The 15029-nt window shown below is 59.6% G+C and overlaps 1 protein-coding gene across 1 annotated transcript; it reads left to right on the top strand.

The window, feature by feature from the left end:
* The first annotated feature begins 541 nt into the window (after nucleotides 1-541).
* CADM4 (cell adhesion molecule 4) lies at nucleotides 542-13367 on the top strand. The gene is made up of 9 exons (XM_058675142.1): nucleotides 542-676; nucleotides 9161-9307; nucleotides 9601-9753; nucleotides 9921-10055; nucleotides 10558-10722; nucleotides 10820-10910; nucleotides 11177-11349; nucleotides 11726-11854; nucleotides 12371-13367. The coding sequence occupies exons 1-9, from the start codon at nucleotides 613-615 to the stop codon at nucleotides 12478-12480; spliced, it is 1167 nt and encodes a 388-aa protein (XP_058531125.1). The 5' UTR covers nucleotides 542-612; the 3' UTR covers nucleotides 12481-13367.
* The last annotated feature ends 1662 nt before the right edge of the window (nucleotides 13368-15029 follow it).

Below are 15029 nucleotides of genomic sequence, written 5' to 3'. Positions count from 1 at the left end.
ACCACCGAGAGGCCAGACCCTCCTGGGAGTCCCCAGGGGCTTCGGGCTCCTCTCCAGCTGGTTCACTGCCCCGAGAAGGAGGCGGCCACACAGGGTTTCCCAGCCAGGACTAGACTGGGAGGGAACCGACCCCACGAGGGGTCCCAGTCCAGGTCCCCCGGCCGGCCCTGACACCTTCACCTTCACACGCACCCGTGCCCAGAACGCCTCTCATGCTCACTGCGCCTCTCGCCCCCGCAGTCCCTTCCCCACAGCCGTCACGCACAGCTTGCACCCCGCACCCAGCCCGCAGCAACACCCTCGCACGCACCCCCTTTTCGCACCGCACACTCCAACGCCTCCGCACGGCGCTCTCACCTCCCCAGCGCCACCGCCCCCCGGCGACACCTGCCCTGGGCGCGCACCCCGCGCTGCCCTCGCCCCCCACCCCCATTGTCTCGGGGCTGTTCCACCACCGCCCCCTCCCCAGCCTGGCCCCGCCCCGGCCTCGGTGCCCCGCCTCTGGGCGGGCAGGGGGCGGGGATCGGGGGCGGGACCGGCGGCGCGGGCGGTGCAGGTGCCGGGCCGGGAGCGAGCGGCGGCGGCGGCGGCGGCGGCGGTGGCGGCACCACCATGGGCCGGGCCCGGCGCTTCCAGTGGCCGCTGCTGCTGCTGTGGGCGGCCGCGGCGGGGCCAGGTAGGGTCGGGGGCCGGGCTCGGCCGGTCGGGGTTCGGGCTGGGGGGGCGCGCCGCGATGACAGCCGAGCTACCGCGCGGGGCCGCAGAGGCCGAACAATGCGCGCGCGGGGCCGGGCTGGGCCCCCCTCCCCGGGACAAAGCGCAGCGCGGGGCCGACAGCTGGGAGCCGCGAGCTGGGGGAGGGGGCGCTGGCCCCGGCCGTCGTGCCGCAGCCCCCCCTCCCTCCTCACCCACAGGCCCGGATCCCGGCGGGGACAAAGGGCTCGAGACCCCCTCCTCCTTCCCTGTGCCCGCAACCAGCCCGCCTTCTCCCGGCCGGACCCACTGTCCTCCCCGGTGTCTCGATCCCTCTGTCGCCTCCCTGTCCCCCTACCCTTGTCCTCTGCGTCTGTCTCCAAGTCCCGTCCCTCCTGTCTGTCCGCCGCGTTCCTTATCTGTCTCTCTGTTCCTCATCCCTCTAGCCTCTCTTTGTGGCCCACCTCTGTCCTCCGGCCTCTGCCTTTTTCCTGGGTCACTCTGTCCCCTGTCCCTTCTCTCCATTTACTCTTCTCTGTCCCCTGCATTTCTGCCTCCTCTTCCTCTCATTGTCACCTCTTTCTCTATCCTGCCCCACCACCCATCTCCCTCTGTCCCAGGTCTCCCTGTACCCTCTCTCTCTGCCCCTGCAACCTTCACCCTGGGATCCTCCATGTCCTGTGTGCCTCTGTGCCCTGAGCCAGGCAGGGCGATGTGGCGAGCCCTGGGGAGGGGGAGAGATGTCCCTGTGTGCGCGGCTGAGGAAGGGTGAGGGGGGCTGGGGAGCCCTGACATGTGGGCACCCACGTGGGCTTAGCAGATGCATCCCCAAACCCTCACCATGGGTTCACACGCCCAGGCCAGGAGTCAGGGAACTGCTCCCCTGCAGGACATGCAGCCCCAATGGTCACACACTTGGAGAAGCTGGAGACCACCCCGCAAGGTGGGGTGACCCTGAGGCTGGGGACAAGGTCAGGAAATGTCACCCATACCGTGTGTGTGTGTGTGTGTGTGTGTGTGTGTGTGTGTGTAGCGTGCCATGGGTCGTCCCCTTGCTGAGGGGTCAAGCCCTGATAGGAGGAGCGGACAGCTGGGGAGGTCGCTGGGCAGAATGAGGAATGCAGGAACTTGGTGGGGGTGTGGGGGAGCAGCGGTGACCAGGTGACCCCGGGGCTGGGCAGGGGCACAGGGGTCAGGGAGGTGGATTTCCATTTTGCCTCTTGTGTTTGGCCCAGCAGGCCAAAGCAGACACCCCCTGTTCCGGGTTCAGTTTTCTCTCTGTAAAGTGAGGATGTTGAACTTGGTTACCCCAAAGGGAAGACTGGCTGGGGCTGCGCCGGGTTTGTAGCATACCCAGTATGGTGGCTTCTCCCCCACCTTAGGGTCAGGGCCTCCCGCCCCTGGGCAGGGTCAAGGTGGGAGGGGGCGGCTAAGCTTTGCTCACACTGCCTTCCCCCTGCTCCTCTTTCTACAGCCTTCTGGGGGTCTGGGGGTGAGGCAGACTCTGAGAACTTTCCATGTCACCTCTGCTCTTGCTTGTAGACCCACAATGGTTTCCCAGATGATCTCCTCGGCGCCTTAGCTGTGGGTCACATTTTCCTTTTTTTCCTTAAACCAGGTTCCTAGCTTGCAATGATCCCCGTCAGCAGAGGGTTTTTTAGACCTTCTGCGTCACTGGGATTCTAGAATCCTGAAGTCTTTAGCATCCTAACATCTTGCCGCATCTAGGACCCAGATGCCCTTAGCATCCTAGCAGCCCAGCGTCTTTCACATCCCCAAACCTCCCAGTCTCTTGACATTCCCAGATCCTGACGTTGTTACCATGTAGAATCTTTACAGCTTGGAGCCAGGGACACTCTGAACCTAGCATAGGGGGATGGCTCACCCTTGGGCTGTTGGGGCACACAGCTCTCTGGCCTGGTCCCTCCTCACCTCCTGGCATCTTAATCCTCTCAGCAAACTTTCCCTAAATTGAATGACATGGGTGTCGTGAGGAAGCGAGGCTTCCAGCAAGTGGAGGAGCTGGGCCCGGCCTTGGCTGGCCGTCTCCCGAGGCCCAGGCCTACCCGGCCTCTCCATGGGGCTCACTTTCCCTCTTCGCTGAGCTGCTGTCCACGGCCTGAGTGGCTGATGAGAGCTTCTTCACTGGCTACTTCTGAATGGCCTTGATCTCCATGGTTGCAGGCCAAGCCCGGTTCCATTTCCTCTCAATTGGCCGGCAGGAACAAGGGTGGGAGACAGGGGTCCGTGGAACTCAAAAAGGTCCTCCCCTCCCGAGCCAGGAGCCCTGGGAGTCCCAGCAGAGGATGCTGGGATCTAAGCTGGCCGAGGGGCTGAGGTGGGCCGGGATAGGACCACATGGAGCACAAGCAGAGGGCCACAGGCTAGACCCTGAGCGGAACGGAACAGGCAATAGACGGATAGACAGATGCAAAGATGGAAGGACAGGGGGAAGACAGGGCGGGGGGAAATGGGGGACTGGCCATGATGGTGGGTGGGTTATTCATTGAGATGAAGTCCCCGCCTCGTTCCATGACTCATTCCTACCCCCATGGAAGTTCTGAGCATTCGTGCTGCAAACAGTGGGGTGGTCCCATCCTTAGCCACCCCCAAGACTGGGTCTTAGAAGTATCTGTTGTTGACCCCTACCCACCCAGAGCCGGGGGTGGGGGTCAGGTTCTGCAACGGATTCCAAGACCTTAGCCACGGCAAGGCTGGGCCGAGGGGTGGGTTAAAGTCATGTGAGCCTGGCCTGTCCCCGTGTTGGGGGACACAAAGGCAGCTTTCTGCTTCTGGGAAGGGGAGAACGGGAGACAGACCCGCCAGCAGCCAAGGGCCTGTGGCACCAGGACCCAAGCACCCGCTGTTCACTGCTGGCCAACTGGCCGCACACACACACCCCCAGGCCCTGGCACCAGAACCCTGTGGGGGCAAGGGAGCAGGTCCAGGGCCAGACCCCCACCCCTGGGCAGGGCGTGACTGGAGGGCAGCAGGGATGGGGGCGAGGTAGACCATGGGGGCTCAATGACAGGGCCTAGGAATGAGGCCCCAGCCTACATTCAGGGACCGCCCCCTGGGGCGCCCCACCCCCTGGATGGGCCTGAGATCAGGCATCCCGGGAGTCCCGAATATCCCAGGAATGTCGGGGCCACAGGGAGGACTTTGTGTGTGAAGCTGCTGACTCACTCCCACACCCCCACGACCTGCTTCCTGGGCCCCCCAGCTAGGAGGGCGGCTGAGGGCTGAGCAAGGCTGGACCACAGACCTAGGTTAGAAGTTTCCAATAGGGATGGTGCTGGAGCCTGGACCTCTGGGTGTGAGACAGGAAGGGCGGGGGATGGACCCCTGGACCTGAGGGAGAGAGGAGGGGCTGGGACTGGACCCCTGGGCCTGAGAGAGGAGGGGCTGGACCTCTGGGTGTGAGGGAGGAGGGGCTGGGGCTGGACCCCTGAGCCCGCGGGAGGGAGGAGGGGACGGCCCCTGCCTGTGAGGGAGGGAGACTGGGAGTCTTGAGGAAAGGGTTGGGGTGCAGACTGCTAGGTCCTGAGGGAAGAAGGGATTGGGGAGGTTGATGTTGTCCAACTCCAGGTTTCCCAGAGGGGGCTGGGACCCTGCTGCCTAGGTCCCGCGAATACAGGCGCCTTCACAAGGCTGAGCTGGGGAAGAATCGAATCTTTGTGCAAGGATGTTCGGACTCCGCCATTGATGGGGGGCTGCGGGGGGGTTTCGGTCAAGATGCAGGGATGTACCACCTCCCAGGGGAGGAAGGGGGAAGAGAGGCAAGGTGCCAGGAGCCCCCTGGGGACCCAGCCCAGAGGGGGTGGCTGTGACCTTCCTGCAGCGTGACCTTGAGACTCCCTTGGGTATTCGCTGACTCAGGACCCAGGCAGTGCTCCCCCCAGCCCGCTTAATCACTGTGGAAACATCCACCAGCTGTGTGCTCCGGACCCCCAGCTCCCGGTTCCTCCGAGACTCAGTTGGGGGGGGAGGGACAGGAAGAGAAGCCTGGGAGGGCTCAGCTCAGATTCCTAGGTTTGCAGGAAGAGGAGGATGCTGAGCAGGCAGACCCCTGCAGCCCGCTGGAGGGAGGGGGCTGGCGGGGGTAGGGGGCAGGGGTCTGGGGTCCTGAAGCAGGGGTGGCTGGGAGGGGGGAAGGGATTCCTGGGTCTGTGGGCTCCTTGAGGAGCCTCACATCACCTGCCCACCCACTCTCCCGCAAACCCTACCCTGTCCCTTTCTCGGGGCACCATCCCAGTGCCTCAGTCCCTGGAGCTCAGCCCCTCTCGGACCAGAAAGTCCCGCCCCCACCACCCCCAAACTCCCGAAACAAAAGCTCCCAAGGCATTGATATTCTAGGCACAGGCACTGTTGGTTACTGACTCCTCTGGAGGGGGAGGGAGAGAGACAAAAGGCCCCCCCTCACCCCATGTGCACCTTCCGGCAGAGAGCAGGGGATACATTTAGGGGGGTCAGACCCAGATGGTTCCTGGGAGTCCATGACATTTGCCCATGACTTCTCTGGTACACCTTGGCTCCAACACTCCCGCCAGGCCTCATTCTCCACATCTATGAAATGGGGGATGAGGGCAGCGGCTCGCATTGAGCTGGCCCTGAGAGGAAGTGTCTCTGTCGATGAAGAAGCTGAGGCACAAGCCTGGGCTGCCAGGCATGAAGCAGGTGGAAGAAATAAGCTGGGGCTGTGTCACTAGGAGCCGTGGTAACCTCCCTCCATGGGACTGTGCCCGAGGTCGGGCAGGGGTCAGGCCTCAGCCTGGGTGAGCGGCCCTTGGCTGCTCCGTGTCATCAACAGCTCTTGGCAGGGTCAGCAGTTAAAAGAAGTGGCTTGATTCAATTTGCTTTTTTTTTTTTTTTTTTTTTGGAAATAAAACAACGTGTGGAGAAGGGCCTCATAGGAGGCAGGCATGGAGCAGCGAGACCCATGAGGGCTCTGAAGGGTGCCCAGGGACAGATGGTGTTGTGGGATGAGGGTGATGGCAGCAGAGGCGGCCACAGGGGAGTGGACGTGGGGTACAGTGGGCAGCACCTGCTGACGGAATGGATAATAGATGGAGTGGAAGGAGAGAGAGAAAACTCGGACGATGTCTCAAGTTTTGACGTGGTGAGCGGGTAGTTGTGACATTTTCTTTTTCTAATTTTTTTTTTTACTTGAAACGCAAAGAGAGACATGGAGAGATCTTTTCTTCATTGCTTTGTCCCTCAAATGCCCACAGCAGCTGGGGCCAAGGCAAGAGTAAGGAACCCAATCTGGGTCTCCCATAGAAGTCATCACCCAGCCTCTCAGGGTGCACGTAGCAGGAAGGTGGGATCCGGAGCAGATCTCAGCATCCCAAGAGGGTGACTTAACAGGCATGCCAAACCTCCAACGGTGACATGTGTGGAGCCTGAGAAAACGTAGGAGAGAGCATATTTGGGGCAGGGGTTGGCTACGTGGTGGTTGGTATTCCAGGAGGTGCTAGAGCCACCTCAGATAGTTCATGGAAGGTATACATTATGGGAAAAAAAACAAGCTGTGAGTATGAATTTCAATTGTTTGTGCCAGAATAAACCCATTTTCTCTAGAGATTTTTTTTTTTTTTAATTGAAAAGGCAGATTTGGGCCCAGTGTCCTCGCCTTGCACACACCGGGATCCCATATGGGTGCCGGTTCTAATCCTGGTGGCCCCGCTTCCCATCCAGCTCCCTGCTTGTGCCCTGGGAAAGCAGTCGAGGACGGCCCAAAGCCTGGGGACCCTGCATCTGCGTGGGATACCTGGAAGAGTTCCTGGCTCCTGGTTTCAGATTGGCTCAGCTCCAGCCATTGCGGCCGCTGAAAGGGAAGTGGAACAGAGCTAGGACACAAATCGGCACCCATATGGGAGCCTGGTGCATGAAGGCAAGGATTTAGCCACTGGGCCATCGTGCCATGTGTGTCTCTAGAGTTTTTGAAGTGTACTTGCGTATTTGTGTTTATCACTTCTCGGCCTTTTGGCTAAGATCAAGTGTAGCAGATTTCAGGGAGCAGCAGGGTGAGAGAGCTAGGGCTCTTGTAAGCAGCCATCCATCTGCATTAGAGATTCAAGCACCTTCCAGCTCTTTCTTTCACCATGTCCTCCTGATCCAAGGTGGCTGCTAGAGCGTCACACATCACATTGTCATTCCAAGTTGTGTTAAGATCACCTGGTAGAAAAATGACCTATCTCGGGCCCAGCAGCGTGGCCTAGCGGCTAAAGTCCTTGCCTTGAACGCACAGGGATCCCATATGGGCACCAGTTCTAATCCCAGCAGCTCCACTTCCCATCCAGCTCCCTGCTTGTGGCCTGGGAAAGCAGTCGAGGACGGCCCAAAGCCTGGGGACCCTGCAACCCGCATGGGAGACCCAGAAGAAGTTCCTGGATCCTGGCTTCGGATCGGCATAGCACCGGCCATTGCGGTCACTTGGGGAGTGAATCATTGGACGGAAGATCTTCCTCTCTGTCTCTCCTCCTCTCTGTACATCCGACTTTCCAATAAAAATAAAATAAATCTTAAAAAAAAAGAAAAAGAAAAATTACCTATGTCCTTTCTTTGGGTAATTCCGCCCCCCCCATGACCTCATGACAGTTTTGCTTCTGTTCCACTGGACAAAGCTGTAAAGACTGGGATAGGAGGCCTGCAGTTCCCCTAGAATTCATGGGGTCCCCCCTTAGCCTCTGTGATTGGAAACTCCTCTGAGCAGAGAAAGCGACCCATCTGAGGCACTACCTCCCTGTCAGTGGGAAAGGCTTTCTGGGATGGAGGCTTTCATCTTACTTGTCACTGGAAATAAGGTCAGGAAATAAGGGGATGAGTGAAACCTTCAGAACGTGGGAACCGCAGAAATTATGCAGGCGATGCTCTTGTCCCCGGGGCTCAAGCACAGCAAGTGCCTCATGGGACTCTTGAGCAAGCTGATGGTGGCTTAAGTCAGTGCCTGCAACATGGGCATCCTGTATCACCATGCCAGTTCCAACTCCATGCCGCTCTAATTCCTGTCCAGCTCCCTGCTAATGCGCCTGGGCAAGCAGCAGAGGACGCCAAGTGCTTGGTTCCTACAGCCGTGTGGGAGACCCGAGTGGAGTCTCTGAGCCCTGGTTTCAGTGTGCCCCACACCTGGTTTTTTGTTTTGTTGTTTCTGTTTTTGAAGATGTATTTATTTTTATTGGAAAGTCAGAGGAGGAGAGGTGGGAAGATTTTCTGTCCATTGATTCACTCCCCAAGTGGCCACAACAGCTGGAGCCTCTTCCAGGTCTCCCCGACACAGGTGCAGGGTCCCAAGGCTTTGGGCCGTCCTCGGCTGCTTTCCCAGGCCACAAGCAGGGAGCTGGATGGGAAGCGGAGCAGAGCTGGAACACAAACTGGTGTCCATATGGGATCCCGTCATGTGCAAATCTAGGACTTAAGCTACTAGGCTACCATGCTGCTCTCCAGACCTGGTTGTTATAGGCATTTGGGGGAGTGAACCAGAACATGAAAAGTGTGTAAGTGTGTGTGTCTGTCTGTCTGTCTGAAGGTCTGCCTTCATGGAAATGGTGGAATGAGAAGATAATTTTGTTGCAAAAACAACCTGAGTCCATGCTCCATTGTCTCATGCTGCAGGCTCCCGGAAGCCTGTATTGAGTAGCTGGTGAGCAGGGATGCCGCTGGCCACGGCCACTGCCACGCTGCCTCTCGGCTTGGCTCCCAGGGATTAACTGTGTGGATTCACTGCTCTGACCCACAGCCCTGAAGTCTCTGCCGCTGCACAGGAGAGTCATTTCTTCCCATATCCTAGTCCTACAAAGCCAGATGGGGGCAGTGAGACAGTCAGGGACCCCCACCCCACCCCTTCCTGTCTTTGATGCTGCCCTCCCCTCAGCTCCCGGGAGTCCTCTCCATTCTGCCAGGCAGCATGAAGGACTGAAGCTGGGGCTGGCGAGGGGCCAGGCTGTGCAACCCTTGTCCCTCTCGGTCACCTGGCACTGAAGAACTGCACATGCTGAAAAGTGTAGCCTGGCTGGGCACTGCATCAGTTAACTTTAGAGGGGCGGGGGGAAGACGGTGGAACGGATTGTCCCCCTTGCCTGCCATAATTCAGTGAGTTAAGACAAGAACCACTGATTTTGCTCGTGACCTGGGGGATCCTGGTGGGCAGGTGGTCTGGTTTCAGCTGGGCTCACTTGTGTCCAATGTCACATGGGTGACCTCGCTCATGCTCACTGCCCTTCTGCCCACTTTAAGGTCCAGGTTGGAAACTTCTCCCTAGACACTCCTGGAGCTCCTGTGTGCCTGTGCTGCGCACACACACACACACACCCCTGCCTCGTTACAGCTCCAGTCCTCAGCTGCTCTGGCCCCCAGGCCTCGCAGCATGGGCTACGCTAAGGAGAATGACAGACAGGAGACTAGGAGGCAGAGAGGATGGATGGGACGCTAGCTCTCCGTGACCCTCCAGTGCTGTCTGTCTGTGCAGGGACAGGGCAGGAAGTGCAGACTGAGAACGTGACCGTGGCCGAGGGAGGTGTGGCCGAGATCACCTGCCGCCTGCACCAGTATGACGGGTCCATCGTGGTCATCCAGAACCCTGTCCGGCAGACATTGTTCTTCAACGGCACCCGGGGTGAGCACTGGAGGCAGGGGGATGGGGCTGGGGGGCTTGGGGCTGGACCCCTGGGTGTGAGGGACGAGGGGCTGGGCTGGAACCCTGGGTGTGAGGGAGGAGGGGCTGGGGGCCTGGACCCCTGGGACTGCAGGCAATAGTTGCCAGAACATTCTGGGTTCCCCGGGATTCTTTCGTGGCCCACTTCCACCCTGAGGTGTGGCTGGAGGAAAGAAGCAGTGGCTGGCCTCTCAATTTGGAGAGGAAAGGTGGGGGCTTTGGACCCCCAAGCTCCTGCCTTCCTCCTACACCAGCCCTGAAGGACGAGCGCTTCCAGCTCGAGGAGTTCTCCCCGAGAAGGGTGCGGATCCGGCTGTCAGATGCCCGCCTGGAGGACGAGGGGGGCTACTTCTGCCAGCTGTACACGGAGGACACCCACCACCAGATCGCCACGCTCACCGTGCTAGGTACCAGCCTCCCCTCCGCCCATCCGCGTCCGCCTCTCTCTCCAGCAACTACAGCATCCCCATTCCCTCCATTCCCCCACCCTGTCTCTGCGTTGCACTGGGGCCCTGCAGCCTTGGGTGCTTGGAGCCTAAGGGTGCCTTTCTTGCCCCTTCTCCCTCTGCCACAGTGGCGCCCGAGAACCCAGTGGTGGAGGTGCGCGAGCAGGCGGTGGAGGGCGGCGAGGTGGAGCTCAGTTGCCTGGTGCCGCGTTCGCGCCCCGCAGCCGTTCTGCGTTGGTACCGCGATCGCAAGGAGCTCAAAGGTGCGGGAGGCGGGGCCTGAGCTGGGCGGGGCTTGCGCTGATGGGCGGGGCTTGTCCATCGCGCTTTAAGGTGTGAGGGGGGTGTGGTGACGTCGGAGGTGGGCGGGACTTGGCGCAGAGACCAGCCCCTCCGTGCGCGGAGGTGTGCAGGGGCGTGGCGATGACTGAATGGGCGGGCTGTGGGTGGGGCCTTAGCGGAGGCTGAGCTTGGGATGGGCGGGACTTGGCCACGTGTAGGGCGTGGCGATGCTAGAGGTGGGCGGGCCTTAACGGAGTAGGGGACCTGAATTGGGCGTGGCTTGGTGAAGAGACCAGCCCCTCGGTGCGCAGAGGTGTGAGGGGGCGTGGCGACGGCGGAGGGAGGCGGGGTTTGGTCGTCTGCAGGTAGAGGCGTGAGGGGCGTGGCGATGGCTGGGCGGGGCTTGGTTATCTGGGCAGGGGCGTGGCGATGGCTGGGGTGGGCAGCCCGCAGTGCAGGCCTGACCCCGTCCTCGCTGGGCAGGAGTGAGCAGTGGCCAGGAGAACGGCAAGGTGTGGAGCGTGGCAAGCACGGTACGCTTTCGCGTGGACCGCAAGGACGACGGCGGCATCGTCATCTGCGAGGCGCAGAACCAGGCGCTGCCCGCGGGCCACAGCAAGCAGACGCAGTACGTGCTGGACGTGCAGTGTAAGTGCCCGGCTGACCGGGTTGCAGGGCTGGGAGTGAGAGCTTGGCCCCGCGTGAAGGCCTGGAGATAGCCCGCCCTTGGCTCTTCCGCCCGCAGACTCCCCCACAGCCCGGATCCATGCCTCCCAGGCCGTGGTGAGGGAGGGAGACACGCTGGTGCTGACCTGCGCGGTCACGGGGAACCCCAGGTGAGCTGAGGGCCTGGACGCCTGAGTCCCAGGAGGGAAGGAAGATGGGGTGGGCGGCTGAAGGACTGCCAGGGTGGAAGGGCCCTGGAGGGTTTGGAGCCGCGGCAGATGGCTGGGAAGGAAAGGGTAGATCAGTCGCGGGGCCTCCCGCTTGGAGGTCCTGCAGGGTCAGCTGCAACTCCTCTGGTCACACCTGGGTGCCGGGACCTTGGCGTCCTGGCTGTCACACGTCTCCTTTCACCTCTCTGCCTCGGCCCCCTGCCCAGGCCCAACCAGATCCGCTGGAACCGCGGCAATGAGTCGTTGCCAGAGAGGGCGGAGGCGGTGGGGGAGACGCTCACCTTGCCGGGCCTGGTGTCAGCGGACAACGGCACCTACACCTGCGAGGCGTCCAACAAGCACGGTCACGCGAGGGCGCTCTACGTGCTGGTGGTCTACGGTGAGGGCAGGGCACAGGTGTGGGGGGCTGCGCTTGGGCAGGGCAGGGCAGGGCAGGTAACTCAAGGGTAGACAGCCAACTGGGCACCGGCCGACTTCGCATCTGACCCCGCTAGCCTCTCATCTGCGCCTTAGACTTCCCACCAGCAGGTGTGTTGGGAGGAGACCCCAGCTAAATGTGCAAAGGGGTGGCTGTACTCCCCTCCCCGGCACCTAACGAGCGTCATGCTGTGCACAAGGGGCAGGGATTATGCGAGTGGGCTGTGCCGTGACACCCCCAGAAGTCAATCCATGGAGCAGAATGGCTTCAGAGTTCCCAGCAGTTGGCTGGGGTTGAACTTGGGGTAACCTGGCCTTGCAACCGCGTCCCTCCGCAGACCCCGGTGCGGTGGTTGAGGCTCAGACGTCGGTTCCGTACGCCATCGTGGGGGGCATCCTGGCCCTCCTTGTGTTCCTCATCATATGTGTGCTAGTGGGTATGGTCTGGTGCTCTGTACGACAGAAAGGTGAGTGTGGTCAGGAATGGGCTGTGGCCTGGGGAAGCCCGGGGGCCCAGAGCCCAAAGCAGGAGGGTGGGGGAGCCAGGCAGTCAGGCCCTGAGGCAGTGGGGTGGGCTGTGGGGGGATTGGATTCCAGCTTCCTGTTAAAGCACCCCGGGTGGCTGCAGATGTTGGCTCCCACAAGGGAGACCTGGATGAAGTTCTGGCTTCTGCCTTCCACCTGGCCCAGTCCCCACCATGGCAGGCTCTCTGCCATTCAAACAATGAGTTTATGTTTTAAATAAATCCAGCGGGACCTGAGGCTGATTCCAAAGAAGGCAGGGCTTTAAATCTTGGATTCTAAAAGCGATGAGAAGCTGAATTAAGGGTGCAGATGGAAATAAGCAGTCTGGGAGCTGATGGGGACAAGGGGAAGGGGGAGGTGGCTTTCATCCCCTGATTGTCCCCTTCCTGACCCCTCCCTGTGTGTCCCCTCTCACCCTACTCCTGGGTCTGCCCTGGGGACTTCCTTGTCGCGCTCAGGCTCCTATCTGACCCATGAGGCCAGTGGCTTGGACGAGCAGGGAGAAGCCCGGGAAGCCTTCCTCAACGGCAGCGACGGACACAAGAGGAAAGAAGAATTCTTCATCTGATCCCACCCTCACCCCGGGCCTGGGCCTGGGCTGGGGTCCCCCCTCTACCCCCCGCCCCACTGCCAGCTGCAAGGAGCCAGCAAAGACATTTACCAGAGCCGGGGCTGGTGGGCTTCTCCCCCCACCACTAACATGTCGGATGCTTGGGCAGGGATGGGGCGGGGGGCTGGATGCCTGGATCCCCGCAGGGGCCAGGAGCGAGGACTCAGATGTTCGGTGCTCCAGAGGCCAAGGACCTAAGGTCCAGACACCCCCCCCCCAACACACACACACAAACACACACACCCCTGAGTCCAGGGAGGGCAGTAGGGATTGGGGATTGGGTAGGGGGCTGAGGATTGGGGGCAGGCCAGGGCCCCGGGGCAACCGAGCCAGGTCTTATGGGAGGGGGTCAGATTCTGGGGAAAGTGGGTGGGCAGGGAAGGGGAACGCAGGTTTCTTTGGGGGGTCTCAGACCCCATGCCAGCCATTGTGAGAGTTCGTAGAGCTCTGGGCACCTCTTTGCAAAGCCATGTTTGCACGGTCGGGAGAAGGGTGGGGGGGCGGGCGTGAAGCAGGGATTCCGTGTCTTCGTGTCATAGCTGATGGGGCAGTGGGGGAGAAACCCCCTCCCCAGGTTTCTGGGTCCCCCTTCCCTCTGCCTCCCCCATCATGTCTATCCCACCCCCATGTGTCTCTGTCTACCCACTCCTGGGGGGCCTTCCCCATCTCTCCTCCAGGCCCCCCGGGGAGGGGGAAAGGAGTTTGGGGGGAGGGGAATATGTGGTCTCTATGGTTTTATATATAATATATTAAAAAATCAAAAATCTGTATGAAAATATCAGATTGCACCCCCTCCCCCTATTCCTGGCTATGGCCCCCTTTTTCTTGTTAAAAAAAAATAAAAACCACAACATTTTGTACGGGGCAGGGAGGGGAACGGGGAGGGGGTTTGGCAATCCCACTAACCACCATTAAACTGAGGAGAGAACAAGCATTGGGTGGCTGGCTGTCTGTCCCTCGGCTTAAGGCTGTATGACTGGGAGGGATGGGAGGGGGAGGGGTGCTGGAGACAAGGGGGATGGTTTCCGGTGCACTGGCCTCACCAGGGCACTTCACCCACCCAAGGAACCTGACTTGTCCCCTGACACTTCTTTCACCAAACAGTCACCAAGCCTCCCATCTGAGTAATAACCAGGTGTGACCCTGCTTAGATTTTTTTTTTTAAGATTTAATTGTGGTGATGTTTAAATAGTTGACAAGGATGCATGCCCATGTGGACCACTGATTAGAGGTGGGAAGGGTTGAGGATTAGGGGAAAGGGGGTGAGACCCTTGTTTCCAATTTCCCTTTTCTTCCTCCTGTGTCTGGGGAAGGGGAGGTAAGGGGAGAAGCCACACCCAGCCTCCCAACCTCCTCAGTACCCCAAGATGGGGAACAAGGGCCTCCTGATAGCATCCCAGCATCCCAGCAGTGGAGCATGCCCCAAGGGTTCTGCTCAAGTGGTTTCCAACTTCCAAAATGCTGTTGATCTTGCTGATCCAAGAATGAGGAAATGGGGAGACCCAGTTCTGACACATGCACTCCATGGTCAGATCCTGCAATTTTTCTCATGGCTGGAGTCCTAATCCAGCAGTTCAGTGAGGTGGCCCAAGACCTGACTTGTGTGTGCTAGATGGTGTGGGGTCAGGCTCAGTCCGCCACCCACAGCAGCCTACACACACACTGGTGGTTGCAGCTGCTAGGTCAGTTCTGTCTGCAGCCCCATCTCTTAGGGAAACCAGTGGGTGCTGTGGCCCAGCCTCCCCATTCGCTGAAGACGGAGCAGTGGATGGCATGTCCAGATGCACATGGGGATATGGCAGTCCACTCGAGCCTGCAGAGGATGGAGGGCTGAACAACTTGAACAACTCTTCCAGCCAAGTGTTGACAGCAAATATCTGGGTGAATGGAGACTCTGAGATGGACTGTGTCAGCCAATGAACCTTGGAGGGATTTCCTCATTCTTGGATCAGCAAGATCAACAGCATTTTGGAAGTTGGAAACCACTTGAGCAGAACCCTCGGGGCATGCTCCACTGCTGGGATGCTGGGATGCTATCAGGTGGCCCTGGTTCCCCATCTTGGGGTACTGAGGAGGTTGGGAGGCTGGGTGTGGCTTCTCCCCTTACCTCCCCTTCCCCAGACACAGGAGGAAGAAAAGGGAAATTGGAAACAAGGGTCTCACCCCCTTTCCCCTAATCCTCAACCCTTCCCACCCTAATCAACTAACCATCATTAAGTATAATTTGCAAAAGAAGAGAGTGGGTGGGTGGGAGATGAATGGGTCAAGTCACAGACCCTGGAATGTTAAAAGAAAAGTAAGGAGACCTGCTTAGGGCGTGGTAGGTTACAAAGGGGACAACTTTTCCAGCACCAGGTACTTTTCACACTGACTGATGGAGAGTACTTTTTTTTTTTTTTTTTTTTTTTTTTTGCTTTTGCCCTTGCAGTTTCCTCTAAAGGCTCCCAGATTCTTTGGCTAAGAACAACATCAAGCATTAAAATCAGCAGCTCTTGAAAGCTCTTGCA

Source organism: Ochotona princeps, chromosome 16, assembly GCF_030435755.1.
Source record: "Ochotona princeps isolate mOchPri1 chromosome 16, mOchPri1.hap1, whole genome shotgun sequence".
NCBI classification, from domain to species: domain Eukaryota; kingdom Metazoa; phylum Chordata; class Mammalia; order Lagomorpha; family Ochotonidae; genus Ochotona; species Ochotona princeps.
The sequence above is the reverse complement of the archived record's forward strand: the minus strand, read 5'-3'. Positions and strand labels throughout refer to the sequence as shown.